Source organism: Micropterus dolomieu, linkage group LG04 (genome assembly GCF_021292245.1).
Source record: "Micropterus dolomieu isolate WLL.071019.BEF.003 ecotype Adirondacks linkage group LG04, ASM2129224v1, whole genome shotgun sequence".
Lineage (NCBI taxonomy): Eukaryota > Metazoa > Chordata > Actinopteri > Centrarchiformes > Centrarchidae > Micropterus > Micropterus dolomieu.
In genome coordinates this window covers 20,251,178-20,269,630 of record NC_060153.1, presented here as the reverse complement: position 1 = coordinate 20,269,630, position 18,453 = coordinate 20,251,178, and the positions used below count along the sequence as shown (strand labels likewise).

Genomic DNA, 18,453 nt, shown 5'->3' with positions numbered 1-18,453 from the left:
TGTATGCATTGTTGACTGGTGAACCTGACAGCTGTGCAGATCGGCCGTGAGGTCCTTTCTTTTGCTGCGGTCTCCACGTGTTTATGTGATGATGGTCACATGATGCACATGATATGTGCTGTATACCCAATATTCACCCAGACCATTAAAAAACTCCACTGCCACTGAACACAATCCAGACAACAATTACATTTTACTTTGTGGTAAAATATACAAGTAGTATATAAATATAATTTCTAGGAGACATATTTGGTATCATCTGCTCCTCTGAGCTTCTTAATAGGGAAAGGTGATTACTGAAGCTATGCTATTAACAAAGAATTTAGCATATTTTCTACACCAGTGTGTCAAAACATTTACCCTATGTCAGTGAGGCAACTGCTTCCCCAATAACTACACACATCATAGAGCGAACACTAGGGAAATGGCAAATATCTAATGATCTAAAGAACATCATTGATTATCCCTCTAATTTGCTCAGATGGTCTCCATATACTTGTATAGTATATTAGGTTGTATGACTATGTGTCAGTAGAGCCTAAAAGTTCTCAGAAGCAAAATTGGTATCCACATTTGTAAAAAATAATAATAATTGTTTTAGTAAAAGCTAAATCTATTAGATATTTAAAATGTTTTGTCTACAAATTCTAATTGTGTCAGCACACCTCTAAATGCAACAAAATATTAAAAGTGAATTAAAATCATGTGAAATAATGTGGAGTCAGTAACATAAAGTTATTTAGGTTGAAATAGGGAGGCAATGTTTTAATTTCTCTTGAAGACACACAGTTTAAAGTAAATAGACTTCAGTTAGAAACATAAAAGCGATACAAATTGCACAATCAGAAAAACACAAGAGATTATCTTTAAAAACAATATTATTTTATTTTGTATTTTATAGGTATTGTTATATACATGGCATAATTTGTGCTTTTTTATTATCAAGAATAAAACCATAAGGGAACACATCTGAAAATTAAACTTTAAACCAGAATTGTTCTTTTTTCAGCTGAATATACTGAGAGTTCTACAAAACCAGGAGAGAAGGGGAGGAAAAGACAGAAAACTAAATAGATAGATAGGTAGATTGATAAATAGATAGTTTTTCCAGAGACACTTGCAGATGGTCCACTGAGGGTAGTGTGAACGTTCAGACTGTGATGTGCTTTTACCAACAGCAGCAAAGGCACCTGTGTATCACTTTGTTTTTAAAAAAAGAAAGTATGCCTCAGGGCCTTAATCCAGTTGAGTCCATACACAAAAAAAATTAATCCATCCATAATTTCTTCCAGGGGGACTTCTGCCAAACAAATTTGCTGATTTCCTACGATTCCAGCCATCTCAGAGGTTGGGCGCTAGGTTAGCCAGCTAGACGTCATTCACACTGATCCCCCCCATCTGAGAATGATTGAATATATAAAAAAATACCCCCAAAATAATATTTTGGACCTTCTTGACTTTTCTTGCTTAGGTTGCAGAACTTTTGAAAGGGGTCATGGTGTGAGGGCAAAAGGACATTTTTCCTGATATTTGAGTTTTGGATGGCCAAAGGAGAGTCATTTAGCAAGTGATGGGTAAGAGACGAAAAGATAAGATAAGAAGATAAGACAACATTTTGAAATGTAACTGCTGGAAAGTAAATATGAAGTGTTGACGAGGCTATACAAGGAGTGATGAGAGGGTAAAAATACTACAGCAAAAAATAAGGAACAAAAACACAGCAGAAATGTCTTTCAATAGCCATGTTTCCATCCAACTGTCAAGCGGACTGTATTGCATTTTCCTGCCTTTTTAACACCATTGTGTTTACAAACTTATCGCAGCTGATTGGGTAACACCTGTGACACGCCCACAAAACAGGAGAAAACATACCTTGAAGCCTGTAGCAGAACGTTTCAAGGAAACATGTCGTTGAATCCGAAAACATTGCAAACTGGTGCAAATCGTTTTGAGATTGAGCTCGCCCCGGGCTACGGCAATAGTTACATCAGTAGTTGATGTTACACATGGCTGTAATAAACAAGATGTATGTGTTCCAAACCAGAAACGAAACCAGCCGCATGGAACTTATGGCCATAGATCTAAGAAAAATGGAGAGAGGTCCTCAGGAATGTGTTTCAAGCGGGCACACTGCTACCAGCGCTGTCTCTGCAAGTTATGGGAATGTTCGGCAAGACCCAGACAGCAGAAAAAGCTATTCAGACGTGAGTTCCAAGTTTGCTACGTCAGAACTTATTCGCCAAAAGTGTTTCCATCTCCCATTTAGGGCATTAACTCTTTTTTGACCAAGGTAAAAACCACCTCAAGTGAGCGTAAAAACTTTTTGTGCGAAATTAAGCATTTCTTTCAAACTTTGCCGTTTCCATCAACTTTTTCTAATGTGATATTTCAAAATGTGCATAAAAAAGCGTTGATGGAAACACGGCTAATGACACAGCATTCTGACATGACTGAGAAGAGGCTTGGCAACAACAGCAGAAAGGTCATGCAACATGAGCGAAAAAAAGACTGACAGGAAAAAAGGATGAAGATATACTCCATAACGAGACCAAAATTGGTCTGGCAGTCACCTGACTAGAGGTTTGGCCCCACACTGTAAAATGGTTGATCTGCTATGCCACCCATGAGCCTTAATTTGAGACTTAACTCACTTAACTCTTCTTTTTCATCATATGCCCAGACTGAATGACTTGAGGGTGGAAACCAAAAGTTGTGTGAACAGAATGTGAGGAGGAGAAACCCTGCATCGGGTACATCTGCGATGGTTAGTAAAAAAAATATTCCAGTCTAAGAAAGCAGACAGAACGATGTTTTCTGTTTCTTTAACCAGGCCGGTGGAAGAAAGTTGATATACAGAATAATGTTTTCTTCACCAGTCCAATGCAAGTAAATGCACAGACAGACCAACATAACTAAAGCATAGAGAAAATATAAGAGCAGCAGCAAAATATGGAAAGATTAAGGATTACAGAGAAGTTAAAGGGGAAAATAATAGGACACCAAGAGTTTAACAGTATACAATCTGATCTGATGAAAAGATAACTAAAAGAAAATAAAAGTAAAAAAAAAGCTGGGGGAAAAAAGTTGTTTAATGCAAAGTTGAAGCACATTTATTTGCATTAGTTATCCTATGAAAAGTGGGGTCAGAGAGCATATTCACTATCACGTGTAGATTAATGCGGAAGGGTCACAGGTCAGTGTTTGGGTTGAAAGACTATGAGGGGAGTAGGGGGAAGGCCTTTCTGGTATAGATTGGTCCGTTAGCTAGCCTTAGCTTCCCGTTAGACTAAACCATTGTCTGATTTACTTGTTAGCTACCTGCAGGGCTAAACCAAGTTCCAACACTGATGTCTGTTAGCCAAGTGTGTTTTCTTTGTCCATATCCCTGCTGGCAAGTTTGCAGTCCATTAGAATATCTGTTTACCTAACAAAGGCAGGAGCATGTTTTCCAGGAGATTTTGGTCATACAGTGAACACACAACTCACTTTCATTGTAAGAGAGTTTGCTGTTCTCAGTAAACCCCCAAACATAATCCTTGTGATTTTCAGAGACTGTCGTGGCAGCAATTCAAGAATGGCAAACCAAAGACTATATATAAAGATGGACAACGGGTCTCCACTTCCTCCCACTGTACAAAAATTAGGCCAAAATATCGCAGATACAGCTGCTGCCATCTTGCGCTGGTGACGTCATTTGAAAGCAAAGTCTGCGCAGTAGTGATCGGGGTAGGAGCTGCGGTATTGAGGTCCCGCCCATACACCCGGCTAACTCAATCACGAGCATGGTCAGCTGTCAATCATCATGTGAAATCCCCTTTTTATAGCACAAAATAACTAATTAAAACCAGAATTATCAGAAAAATTAACACTTGAACATACATCAGCATGACAAGAACTACCTAAAATGACAGAAACCATCTTTGGGCGGAGTTTTGACTTATACTGCAGCCAGCCACCAGGGGGTGATGAAGAGGATTTGGCTTTACTTTTGGGGAGCTATCATGTCGTCCATCTTTTTATACAGTCAATGTGTGCAAACAGCTAACGAGAGCCCCAGAGTTAGACTGTCCATTCATGGCCATGAGCGGTCATGGCATACCCACCAGCTAACCTTGTTGGCTTTTGCTTCCTGCCAAGTCATCCATCCTCTTGACTAGCATTAGCTACTGACCAATCCATATTAATTTGGTCGGTGAGCTGGCAATAGCTTCTCACCAAGCTCTAGTTCATGTTGATTCAGTCCTTTAGCTGGCATTAGCTTCACACCGAGCCACAGTCCATGTTGATTTGGTCTGTTAGCAAGCATTAGCTTCCTGCCAAGCTGTAATCCATATATTTCGATCGGTTATTGGACATGGACTTCTCGCCATGCTACAATCCATGTTGATTCAGTCTGTTAGCTGTTATTAGCTTCTAATCAAGCCATCATCCACGATGATACAGTCCGTTGGCTAGCATTAGCTTCAAACTCTAATAGTCCATATGTCCTGACTGTCTGTCAACCTCCCACTTTCAGCTCCAGAGACAAAAGTTACTGGTGGTTTGGCAAGTAGAGCCTTTCTCAGCCGGGGACAGGTAGAGCTTGCCATTAGCGCAGGCACAAAGCTCGTACACAGTCTGTTTGGTGTAGGTAGTACCTGCAGGTGCCCCCTCCAGGGGGTCCACAGCACTGCCGAGGGGAATGCTGCCCAGCCTGATGGTGTTGGCGTCTAGAAAAATCTGTAGGCATAAAAGACAGATGATTTAGGAAACACTGATTTGAGAGCAACTGGTGAGGAACAAAAGAAATAACAAAAAGAAAGGAAAAGAAGAAATACAATAACAATAAAAATATATAAAAAACATGAAAATTAATACATAGAAGTTGATGTTACAGCTGCAGGGTACTTAGCTCTCATGGATTGTCTTGGTGCCTAAAATAACAGAAAAACAGAGGGGGAGAATGCTGTGTTTTTGAAAAAAGAATGAAAAGAAACTGGGGTTGTGGATACAGAGAAAGAGAGAGCACATTGCCGTAAGGGATGACTATACTTTCTATGGTCGACAGGAGTTGTCATCAAGAAAGATCTACGGAGACAGAGGGGGAATTTCTACTTTAGAACGGGTCTTTTTTGATGAAGAGGCAGAGTGGGAGTGAACGAGGAAGAGGGCAAGAAAGGAGAAGAAAAAAGCAAAGGAATCAGTGGGAGATGAGTGATGGGAAGATGAAGACGGAAACACACACAAGGGAGATCATGCAGCAAAAACAAATACACACCACAAAAGAAGAGGTTTACAGCAGGTAAGTCAATACAATGTCATACTTTAAATGTAAAAAAAATGCCAAATGGATGAGGTCAGTCAACACATTTTAAAAAGCTATTTGAACCTTTTTGGGATAAATTTCTATAAAGAAGTGGCGTTCCTCAAGATAAAATCAGAAACTTGCAAAAATCCTTTCTTAAATTATTTCCAATGCAACTGGATCTTCAAGGTACTTGGAGGAGTTCCAAACAGATTGGACTGCAGGGCGGGTCAAGGGGTAGGCTCTTTGACTCCAGCCAACAGATTTAACAGATGATGTGCCCAGTCAAGTTTATCTTACATTATTGCTGGTAAGAAGTAAGTGACAATTTGTCATTGTTTGTTTGTGTACTGCAGACACAAACAAACAATGACAAATGGTCACTCACTGACAAAGATAAAAAAAGCAACACTCGCCCCAACTTTGCATCAATAAGGACAGATTGAAGGAGTCAAGGCTAGATTACCAACTGGCAACGGGTAAAGCAGGAAACTATCCTGGGGTCCAAGATCTTGAGGGGCCCCAGGACAGTTTCAGTGCAAATTACGTTTGGGAATAGGTGCCATTAAATCACAATGTCAACCGAAGGGCATTAATGTGGTGATATTTATCTGATCTGAGCCTTGTACATAGTTTTTTCAATGTAAAAAATAGTTTAAAGACCGTTATTATTTCAGTTGATGTTGTTCTTAAAAGGTCCACGTTCCTTAAAGAGGTCATATTATTCTCATTTTCAGGTTATAGGGGTTTTACCAGAACAGGTTTACATGGTTTCATTTTCAAAAAAACACCATATTTCTGTCATACTGCACATTTCTGCAGCTCCTCATTTCACCCTGTATGTTGAACGCTTCATTTTAGCTATGGAGTGATGCATTTTACCCTTACCAGCTTAGCAATATAGACTGGAGCAAGAGTTTGTGAGTTGTTAATTTGTAACAAATGTATCTTTCATCCATAAAGTTTTAACTGTGCACTGTCTCTACATCACAGTAACTTTATGTTGTTGTTCTTATGTTCCATTGACTGCCTGGAGGGTAGTTAATGTTTGGAAGGATGTCTTGTCACTGTGTGCTGCAGCTCAGTGTGTTTTTGTCCGTGTCGGACTAGTTGCAAGGTGAGCAGGCGCATTTTGCTGTGACGTCATAGAGAACAAAAGAAAACAGCTGGACTACAAACGAGTTGTTTTCAGGCAGTTCAGAGCAATGTTTTCTGTAGGAGATGGGAACTCCCTTTGGGGTGGACTTTGGGCTTTTTCACTTTGCAAACCTATTACATGCACACAAAAGATGTACAACTCAATAAAGAAAAAGCCAAAAAGCATAATACCACCTCTTTAATGAATTTGAGTTTACTCACAGTACCACAAATTAATCTGACACACTGGGTAGTAGTAAATATAATAGAGCTGGCCTGTGTAGTCCTGTGTGCACTGTACTTTATAGGCACACAAAGGCAATTTAAAATTTTACTTTATTTATCTCTCTTATAATGCATGATCTCTTTTTCCAGGGCGACTTGGTAAAATTGCAGATCGTACTGTGGATTAGTTACCACATAACTGGTTAGATACACAGTACTCAGAGAGCAGGTGGAGTGGAGCTTCAGAATAAGAAGCATTTCCTGCACTTCTCTTTTCCCCTCATCCCAATCATCTCTCCTCCTTTCCCCCCATTTCTATCCCCCCACTGGCCTTCATCCCTCCTCCTGACCACTACATGCATTCCTTCAATCCACTCCTCTCATCCTCAGATTGATACAAGCCGAGTTTCAAATGAGAATCATTACACAATCTGGGTTTCTATTGACTGCCTCGCCTGCTTATTTATTTACTCTTCAATCTTCAATGTTCAAGAAAGCGCTGCTCTATTGCTTTCCCTCTCTCTTTCACACACCCAAAGGCCAGACAATAATCTCAGCAGACATCTGTATACCCATTATTCATCTTCTTCATTTTAGAAATGAGGAGAGGAAGTATGAAAAAGTGTGGAAAATAGCTATGAGTGCAAAAAGGCAGAGGTAAAAGAGGGAAAGAGACAAATGAGAGGGAGTCGGATGAAAGGATGAGAGAAGGATGACAGAGAGGAAATGTCAAATCAGAAGTGGTTGGAAGAGGATGGGGGACATAAAGAGAGGGAGATAAGATGAAGGAACGAAGGAAAAAAAAGGAGAGGAAAGGAATGAGGGATTCGGATATCCCAACAGCGAGGAACCAATTAGTATAACTAATGATTTCACATTGGCTGACAGGGCACATCTCGCTCTGTATAAACAACACCCACACATACAGTACACACACACACTCTCTCTCCCTATTTCCTTCTGCATGATGGAGCAGAGCAAAGGTATGCCCGTGTTGCCTTTAACTATCTATGCAGCTAAAAGCAGTACATCTATTAGCCATTAAGCAGAAGATAGATAGACAGGTAACCAGATAAGTTATAGACTGAGGTAACCTTAAAGATGGTGTCTTCCCTAATAACCCAGATGTAACTCAGTGAGACAGTCAAACTCTAAAATTTAGAGGGGGGGTTACAGCAGGTGCTAATCTTATGTTTTCAGTTCTGGTGTCTTCAAATGCTCCCTAGATGGGATTAACATCATCAAACAGAGCATGCAGTACTGTAATCACTGAACGTCCCCTAGGGAAACAAATCCTATTCAAAACACGATTTTTCTTAAAGGCACATTACCTAATTACCTATCTAAAAAATGTTGGTGGTAAGCACCATAGCCCTAGTAGTGAAGCAGTGAAACTGCAATCAACTAATTTTTTGATAATTTTGGTGAATCTTACTGTATTGTATGTTCAGCTGGATGGGTGAAATTATTTATATAAAATTCATAGTTTATTTATAAAGCTCTCAGAGAGAGCTTGCAGATTTGGCTTGAGCTTCAATCTAATAAATTGCACTAGATGTCGCTGTCATCTTGAACAACTACCTGCTTGACTCCACCTGATGTGCCGCAGCGCATTTAAGAAGGGACTCTCCGCTCTGCTCCGCGGAGAATACATGCCTAGTCTATTTTAGTCAAGCTGCACAGAGCAGATAGAGCTGGCCAGACACAGAACCCTGATCATACCCTGATCATATGTCAACAAACAAAAGAAAACATTTACCTATGTATCCTATTTACCCATGGTAGAAGTACAAAAAATCAAGGCAAAATTAGCAAATCAACACACTATGAGCAAAATCAGGCAGGTAAAAAGCTCTGCTTCGTTGTTGTAGACGCAAAGTTATAGAACCGTGCCCGGTGGAATCAAGGTGTTAGTCTGAACACTAGAACTGCTGTCCACTACAATGATGGATTACCAATCGATGAAAACATTTACCTCAGTATGTGGTCCGTGACTTCTCATATTTGTGTGTATATGGCCCACAATCCAAAATGTTTGGCCACCCCTGCTTTAATCCCTATAGGAATATTAGAATGATTTTGGAGCTGTCTGCTGATAAGTTTAAATGTGCTCATGTTTCTCTAAATATAAACTTGTAGAGCTACTTATGCATTATCTTCACAATAGTCTCTACACAAGATTTAGACAGAAGGTTTTGTTTTAGTTCTGCAGTTATTAAAAAAGAAAACAAAAAACAAAAGAGGCAGCATAGTGAGCTTCTTTAAGTCTACTGTGTATAGCTATCTCATTAGCGCACCATGTCCATTGGTTTTAATAAGACATAGTAACATTGACAACAAAACACTTTAAGAGGTAGTGAAAAGTGAATATGTGCACTGCTCTCCCCGGGTGCTGGGCAAAGTAAAATACCACACTACATCTCTAAATGTCAAGGTATACCTTTAACAGGTCCCTGGTGCACACCTGTCATCTTCCCTTTGGCTCCCCAATAAAAGCTGCCAGGGCTCAGTTATAGCCTTACAGAGGAAAGGACTCAGTCACGGTTGGCAACATAACCCAAATCTAATTCCAACAGCCTGCTTGCCATAGCAACGGAAACCTAAAATGAACTTGGGAATGACAATGGGATGGGAACCTAAGGAGAGATGGGTGCATGTTGCCAATGCCAATGAAATTACTGGTTTCTCTTCCATAACATTGGAAACATCACAGCAGCAAACTGAGGGAAGGGAACAAAGGAGGGAGGGAGGGAGGGAGGGAAGTGAATAGAGTAAATATGGAGGTAGAGGAGATGACAAAGGAGGGGGGGAGAGGATGCTGATTATGAGATTGGAAAGAGAAGAGGGCAATTAGTAGGTGGAGATGATGGCTTACATGGAGGGATGGAATTAGGAAGAGATCGATAGAATGGCTGCAGCCAATAAGGACAGTAGAGGAGAAGTGCTTGATGGACGGATAGACGAACGTGTGGAAAGAGGGAAGTAGAGGAAGGAGAATGGAAGTCATTTGCTGTAGCTTAAGGTCGGATTACTGCTGGCGTTCATCCCAAATGAAAGTGTCTGTAAGTATTAAGTCGGCCTGATGTTAGCAGTATGTGTGGGTCTGTATACGTGAATGTGTGTGTTATAGAGTGAGTCTGTGTGTATGTGATTGCATGTGTTCTACTTTAGCTCTCAAATGTAAAGGCAAAACAAACATTGCCTTTACATTAAGTCTCTTCAGATCCTTTATGGTGCTACCAGCCAGGAGCAAAAGCCTACTGAATTCACATAGTAGGGTGAGCACTTACACATTTTCTCCTTCTATTTTTCTTTTCATTAAATCATTAGCAGCAGATTACTACATAAGGACGTTCTGGGCTCTGCCCTCCTCAACATGTGCATGTTAACAAGATGTCTGGGAAGGCCAGGAAGGCAGACCCTGAACCACCCATCGACTATTGCAAATGATTTACTAAAAAGAAGACACTTTGTGAGATACCTATTAGCACTATTTTGGAGGATCTAAGAAAAAGAGCCTTGTTTTCAGCCATACATGATAATACATTTAATCAGATGGGTTTTGAAAGGATTTTAAAAAAACAGAAGGTCAAAAAAATTCCTCAAAATGTCTTTCACTTAGAATCAAATCCTAAATATCACAATTTTTCATTTGAGATGTGCATGTGTGTCAGCTGCCATTTTTTGATCTATTTGCTAGTGTCATTGTGCATATACAACACTCAATCCCAACTTGGTCAAGACCCCTTGGTCTCACTTTTTAACGCACTGGGTACCCCTTTAGCATTTCATTTTTTGCACATTCATGGCTCCACGGTCAAGTTAACAATTATAAATATGCATACTTTCAGTTAGACTTTCAAAATAAAACTTGTAATGTGAAACAGTCACAGTTTGGTTAGTACTTGTTAATGGTTTAGGAAAAAATCATGGTTTGGGTTAAAATAAGTGTGTTAGTTACATACATTAAGTAACTTAAGTTAATTACGTGGGAGCGTGGGTATGTGCGTACAGAATGTGTGTGTGTGTGAGCGCATCTCTCTCCAACTTCAGTTTAGCAAGCACGTGGCTCTGGCATCAAGGAGATGAGGAACATGCGGGAAGTGGCAATTATGGAGGGTGAAAACATTTTTCATGGATGATTTCCTTTGGCACAGCTGAGGAAAAGGCGAAAGAGGGTGGGAGGCCAATGAGCTGCAAGAGAGGAGGGGAAGGTGGCGATGAAAGGACCAGCTTTTCCTGGGATGAAAGGAGGAGGGAAATGGAGAGAAAAAGACAGCAGAGGTGACAAGAGGGTTACAGTGTCTTTGGGGGGAGATCAAGAGGAAGAACAAATGTTGGGAGTGTGTTGAGGAGTAGATTAGGAGGAGACTTGGAGGAGGAGGGAGTCTTGTCTGGGAGGACAGGAGAGAGGTGAGTATGAAGGATAAAGGAGGTGTAGAAATACAGAACACAAAGTTTTATGCTGCAGTTACATTTTTAGCATCATTTGCTATAACACAAATTTGTAGCCATATTTCATTTTCATTATAGATTACTAGTTACTATCTTGTGAGAGCAATTAGTTATATTATAATATTACTGTCTCTGAATTGTAATGCTTTACACAACTTTGCATTTGCACTACTTTTGCACTTTTGTGTTACTTTCACTGCTATTTAATGGGTGCATTATTCAGAGAGTAGGATGTTCCTGCATAGGTGGGTTCTAGTGATGTGCAGATTGCAGATATACACAGGTCTTTATCATAAAAATTACAATAAAAAGTAAATAAAAACATTCTGATTAAAAGCAGGTGGGTTGAGGATGGGTGAAATAAGATGAATTGTCTTCCCATTAAAAAAGATAGCACAAGGAAGGCACAGGAGCATAACTTTGTTGATTATTTAAATCTTCCAAAACTCCGACAGGATCGGTCAAGGTGGACAGCAGACAGCAGCCTCCTTAATCATGGAAGTAAATCATTGAAGAAAACACATATAGAATTCTATGTAAGCATGATCCATGATGATAAAGATAAAGAAAAATATAAATACATGGCAAAAATAGCATATTGTCAATATTTTAGAGACACAAATCATGTTTTCAGGGGAGCTATCATCTTGTTAAGAGAAGCTGAGCTCCCCCTGGCTCCCTCGTAGTTTGCACCCTGCCTACAATCTCAACCATCAAATTCTAGCGACAGGAAATAACGTTACTCTTTTACTCACAGATTGTTTTTTTCTGATGCTGAAATGTTTCACAGTGTGAATTATCAAAAAAACAAAACGCCACTTAATTTTGGGTAAAAATGCATTGAGATAGTAACATGTATAATGTTACCGAGATAATTTTAGCAATCTGTTATATTACTGCGTTACAGCAAAAAGCAATACATAACTAGTGGGGTGGTGATACATCCATTAACGCTGAGCACGGCACTTTACCCCCAGTAGCTCCAGAGGCGTGCAACCTCTGCCATATATGGCAATTGTAAGTCGCTTTGGATAAAAGCATCAGCAAAATTAATAAATGTAATGTAAATGTAATAACTGTAATTTCATTACTTTTGTAACTCGTTAATCCCAACACTGTTCACTTTACTGCCTCTTTCTTTGAAATGTTTTTTCTACACTATACCTGTATGTCTGTACTGTACAACCAATTCATGCAATTCATGCTTCAGTATTATATTATTATTACAGTATTGTACATTCCTCGTGAACCAGTAGCGTTTCTTTATTTTTTCTTTTGTTTATTTTTTGTTTGTAAAAAATACCCTATAGCGCATGAATACAGTATGAATAAAAAGGGAATTATCTAAATCCCCAATCAGAGTACTTTTTGCAGGTTGCAAGGCTTGTGGCGCAACATACTGTCTTTTTGTTGATGACTACAATATAAAAAAATACCAGCTTGCTGCCTTTAAAAAAGTTGCTAGGCAACCACTTCACGTGTCCTTAGCCTAACAGTGATTTTGCTGTGACGTAAACTCACTCATCTGAATCATTTGGACAATGGGAAAAAATGCAAATGGCGTCTTCACTTTTCTGCTCTGAGGTGAGTATTTTTTTTTAACTCAAGGTGCTGTAAAATGATGCGCCCAGTTGCATATATAACACAAAGTGTCCAGGGCAGAGTGCAAAACTCTTACTGCCTATAGAAAACAACTGGAAAAAGACGCCTCTCACAGCAAAATACATGTCCCGTCTGATCACGGCCTAAATCAGTGGGGAAAAACTAATGTGGCTACCTCCTAGCTAACATGTAATGCCCTTAAATCACAATCTCAAATACTATGAAACCACATTCAGGTTGGGTTGGTAAGATTGCGTTATCATACTCTTCTTTGGGGTCTGTTGGGTCCAATTAAAATTTTGTGATCACTCAGCAGTTGAAATCATCCTGACATGGACCTGAAGTGGACAAGAAAGTGTCAACTTTAAAGTCTTTTACTGAGAGGATGGAGTAGGTGAGGAGTGACAGGAGAGAGGAGTGACAGAGGTTGAAAGGACAATAACAGTACATTTTCACCAGCGCGCACACACACACACACACACACACACACACACACACACACACACACACACACACACACACACACACACACACACACACACACACACACACACAAATTTCAACCTCTATGCTCACCTAGCTCCAGATCACCTTTCCTCCCATTCTCCTTTTCTTTCTCTCTCTTGCTCCCTCTGCACTCATACATAGAGCATACACACACTTATACACACTCCAACAACACAAATAGGTGGGAGGTTGTGAAGCTATCTGAGTGTATTACACAGACCATTAGGCATGTTGAATGGACATACGATGGAATGGGAGCTGACAATGGACTAAATGACAGAGGCTGGAGAGAGACTGAGAGTGTGGCAAGCCAGACGTAGCGGGAACTTAAAGCGATATCAGTCTGCTCTACTGTACCATACACACAGACACACGCAACTGCAGACACAGACAAATGCGTTCACGCAAACATGCACAGGTAGACAGGAATAGAGACTGTAACAGTAACACGTTTATACACACAGACAGTGAAGCAACCGCATAATAACATTAACACAAACGCGCTGCGACAAAGCGACACATAATAGATAGAGACAGACAAACTCCCACACACATCAAAAGACGGAGACAGAGTTACATCAGACTGACGGAATCTAAAACACATGCACACTAATCGCCTCGGGCAGTGTGAAGTACCAGCTAATGAATTTTCTGACGTTAATCACACCTTTAGAAAAACATCCACTTCTCTATGCTATTGGCAAGTATCTGTTAATCTCTCGCTTTTAAACACATACACTCACACATAGATGCAGACTCTGAAAGAGTGGAGTTGGATGATGAAAACAAGTTTTGGATGTAAACAGAGAGGCTCTAGAGACTGGGAGAGGAGGGGACAGCTGTGTGCTGCGAGTGCACTGTGTGTGTGCAACTGTATACATATGTGTTTGTGTTTTCATGTGTCCATGAATTTTTAGGTGTTTGAGTTGGGTTTTTTTTGAATATGTGTGTGTTTATATATTTGCAAGGCTTCCACAGCATCAGCGTGTACGACAGGGAGTTACCCCCTGCCAGCCTTCTAATTCACTCACCATTCTGCCTTACCCGCAGGTAAAACAACAAGCAGTGAGAAAAAAACAAAAAACAGTCCCAGTTTACCAGCCCAATAATACCTCCAGGCTACAGCGTCTTAATAAACCCCAGCGTTGTGTCAACAAACAATAAAACTCCATGGTAAAAGTTTTTGTAGTTAACCTGATTTTACCTCGCAGCAGTCAGCAGCAAAGTAAAGGGAAATCATTTTTTGTGCATATCATCATGAACACATTGATGCAAAAGTGCCATGCAGGGCAAGAGTTTAAAGAAGTAATGATGACATTCTGCCAAACAAGCTACTGCTAACACAAATTGTTATTGTTTTAGATAGTGCCCATTTTGTATGTTAAAGCTGATTTACTACTGTTTACTTGCTATTGTTTACTCAGGAATAAGGCTGACTGTGTGTTGTCTTTATTTTTTCTGCACAGACCTTCATACAAGCTTCCAAACCCGTGAAGGATATGCTACTGTCCTGGTTTTTCAGCATGAACATAGAGAAATGGTGCATTATATTTAGACTGACTGCTTTAACTAGCACATCCAGTCTGCCATGCCATCCATCCATTCTTCTCTTGTGAGGTGATCGCATGTCTTCTTCTGTTGTTTTTGAGATGAGAAAATAACCGGACCTCTACAATCCGCACTTGAAGAACAAACAGTATTAACAATAGAGGCCACAGCGGCAATCATTTATAGTATGTGCTATATACAATGTAACACTGTTGATGTGCTGCACCACTTCATGCTGGTGGCGGCGGTGTCAAGTGATTTGCAATATGTTCTGAGCTGATAATATCAATGTATTCACTTCTATGTGAAAATACAGAAAACAGAAAATGATCTCACTGTTTATTTAAAAATCATTTAAATACCTTTCTACACTTTCTACAAAATGTTATATTTTTTACAAGTCAGGAGTTTTGAAGGATGCTAATTTCTAAAGGACCTGAGGATAAAACATGTGTGTTGTCTAGAGGGCATTCCAACAATGAACGAGCCTGAAGCCTTTTTTCGCCAAATTCGCAATGTGCATAAGTAGTGCTTGCAATTTGCTTTTGTCAGACAGGTCACTTGTTAACTAAAACCCAGCACCTAGAGGGTAATGTCACTGAAAAATCTGCACATGTGCATCTACGTATGTTACACACGACAAAAATAAATAATGCTCTCCAAAGAAAAGTTTTTGACTGGATGTATCTCTTTCAACAGAGGATTTCTCCACCACTACCAACATTTCAACTACCTTTAGTAGCATTCAGACATGTACTGTCATCAACAAGTAACAGAATCATGTCTGGCCTGCATAAATATTAAGCTTCACATTCACCTGTTGAACTTACTGTATGTGCCCTACTTGAGGACAGTATTTACTCAGCATGTTGTAGTATCACTCTCTAGGGAGTTTTTTCTGTGCTGTGTGCTTCACATTAAACAGCAAATAAACATCAAGGAAGGAAGAGAATATTTGATTTCTAACTCTATGATAAGGATCCTGTCCTAATATTAAGGATATAATACAAGACTTACTCTCAACCATCAGTGGAAATAAAAGTTAATTTCAGTGACTTTAGTCAACCAAATTACAAAATCTTTCAAAAACATTTTCTCTGACTTTCTATGACTGGCAATGATAGAACATGACTAATTTTCAGAGAATTTAGGTTGCATGTTTCAGTTTGCGAGAGGATCTGTTTTGTAAGGTGTTGTCTGTAAAAATGAATGGTGAGTGAGGCCAAACAACTTACAACTTATAAAGACAGAAAGAGGGGAAGAATGAGTGATGCACAAAAGAGGAGTGGGTGCATAAAGCACAAATGATGAGGCGAGTAGAGGAAGGGATAGATTGATGATAGGTTAAAGTAAAAATAGTGACGCAGTGAGAGGCAGTGAGATAGTGAACAAACCTGAAGAGAGAAGACAATGCATGGAGAAGAAACTACGAGAACGGGGGTGAATTTATGTAGGATAGAAAGAGAGATGGAGAGACCAAGAAAGGGAGTTGATAAAAGTCAGGAGGACTACAGGAATCCTGAGAGGATCTGTCAGCTCTTGTTGGCGTTGATTTTAATGGAAGCCAGCGCTCCCCTACCTCTAACCCATTTGGCCCTAATTCCAGCACTGCTTTCCAAACTTTTTAAACTTTAATGGCCCCTTCTTAAGTGCCAGCTGCTGACAACATTGATTTGGCTTTAAGCCTCGCTGTCCCGTACGCCTTTATTTTCTCCTGCAAAATCGACAGAAACATCTATTTTCTGCCATCCTCCTCCACCTCCAACTCATCCGATCCTCCCTCTATCCCCCCTCATCCGCTCTGTTCATTTGATGGTGTCAGCGGTCGGGGAAATCTTGTATGAGAATGGATGAAAAGGAATGCTATTTGGATAAGCTGTTCTTTTGAGGGTTGTATATAGGTATTTTTTCACCACTCATTTTTAAACAGGCTGGGTTGGAAGACAGAGAGGTGATACTTCCTTTGCAAACTGTGTTAAGATGTTTTTGGTGACAAGATAAATATAAATGCAATGATGTGTTGTTCTAACACCATGAGTATGTAAGCAGTGTTGTGCGTGTCAACTGCAAGTGTTCAGTTCTGTGCTGAGTTGTTGTACTTTGTAAAGATAACATCTAAACAGGCACCAATGTATGTATCTCTGGACATATCTATTGATTTAACAGCATAAAATATCAAAAGAATAAAACAAAAAAAGAAAATGTAAGGAAAATCTTGTTGACGTGCATTCATAAGCATTATATCCTCATATGCCATTAGACCACATCATTTAAGATGACCTACTTTTTTACTTTGACTTGCCAAAACAAGTATAACCCTAGAGTGCACATACTTTAGTCAGCCCCATCTTTTAATCTGATTTTATGATCTCTGTCTGTCATCACACGCGATTAGTCGCATGCACAAACATGACGTTCAGTCAGTCAAAAAACATACTAGCAGGGCCGTCCCTCAGCACATCATATATCACAGCTACCTTTCCCCAGTTGATTTTATGTTTTAGAAAACTAAATCATGATATGTAGGAAAGCAGGAGATGCATAAGCATGGAAATAATCTGGATCTGTATACTGTTTTCTGTCAGATGGAAGTCTCTCCAGTTACTCAGAGCTCCATGATGACTGCACTCTGAGGAAATGCCAGGTGCAAAACAAACACTCCAAAAGTGCACAAACACTATATATATTAATATTTATCTCTGTTTCCTTAAGTAAGGAAGTGCAATTGATAAAATTTTACAACTAAAGGCACTTGGCTGTTTTAACTATTTGTTTGTTTTAGTAAAACATATGTATAGTAAAATATATGTTACCAGCATAAACAATTTTAACAAAAAGCTTACAGTCTGTGGTGAATGGAATGGAGATTGGCCTGGATTGACTTTAGATTCCTGGCCTGAATAATTATCCCAGTCCTCCCCTAGCTGGGAATGTTATTTGTCAGTGTATTTTGGTCACTTAGACAAATTTGTAAATCACCAGAAGGTGACAAACCAACAGATGTCCAAGATCAAAAGAGATTTTCTGCAAAAACACCTACAGCTTAATCGTGCACATCCTTAAGCTGATCGACAAAGGCACGCATTTTTGCAACCGTGGTTATCCCAAGATCAGCATCTTGGACAGCAGACATTATAAATGAGCTGGACAGGTTAGCAGGAGGATGCTCTAGCCTGTAAGGTGATCAATCAATAGCTGTAAACATTACCCAGCTGAAAATGTTGATATTCTAGATCAGAGAAGTTGCTGTTGGAAAATAAAAAAGCAGGTCCATATTATCTTTGAAAATATATGAACACAGCTCTCCAACAGTGTAAAATTGGACAATAACAGTTTGTTTGTCTGTTAAATGGATTTAATTTAGTTGTGCATTAGAAAAGATAATTCATTGTGCAGTGAAATGTTGTTGTGTGGTGTGGAAGTGGCTAGCATGCAATGTGTGCATATCTGAGCAGTAATTACACTGTAGGCTAATCTTCCGAGCTAGTGATCTATCTTTATGTATGTTTATTATGTTTGCAAGAGGCACACTGGGCTGGATGGGGTTAACAGAGGGGATGGCTGCAGGAGGGGAAGTAAAATGCAAAAGCTTCCTTAAAATGTCTTTAATGAATAACGGATGTGTTACATCGAGCAGTGAGGGGATATCAAAATTATATGTAAAAATCTGCAAATGTCACAGATAGAGTTGAAAC

The 18,453-nt window shown here is 39.6% G+C and overlaps 1 protein-coding gene and 1 long non-coding RNA gene across 2 annotated transcripts in view; one reads left to right on the top strand and one right to left on the bottom strand.

Moving 5' to 3' along the window:
* Nucleotides 1-4,494: 4,494 nt before the first annotated feature.
* The window catches only part of LOC123969844 (zeta-sarcoglycan), a 187,625-nt gene continuing 173,666 nt past the window's right edge, over nucleotides 4,495-18,453 (bottom strand). The window contains exon 9 of the mRNA XM_046047569.1: nucleotides 4,495-4,719. Within this exon, the coding sequence (XP_045903525.1) occupies nucleotides 4,513-4,719 (207 nt within the window). The 3' untranslated portion in view covers nucleotides 4,495-4,512. The remainder of the gene's footprint in view (nucleotides 4,720-18,453) is intronic.
* Nucleotides 13,024-15,159, top strand: LOC123969845. The gene is made up of 3 exons (XR_006824801.1): nucleotides 13,024-13,097; nucleotides 14,179-14,260; nucleotides 14,677-15,159. It is a non-coding gene; the product is annotated as an uncharacterized LOC123969845 (long non-coding RNA).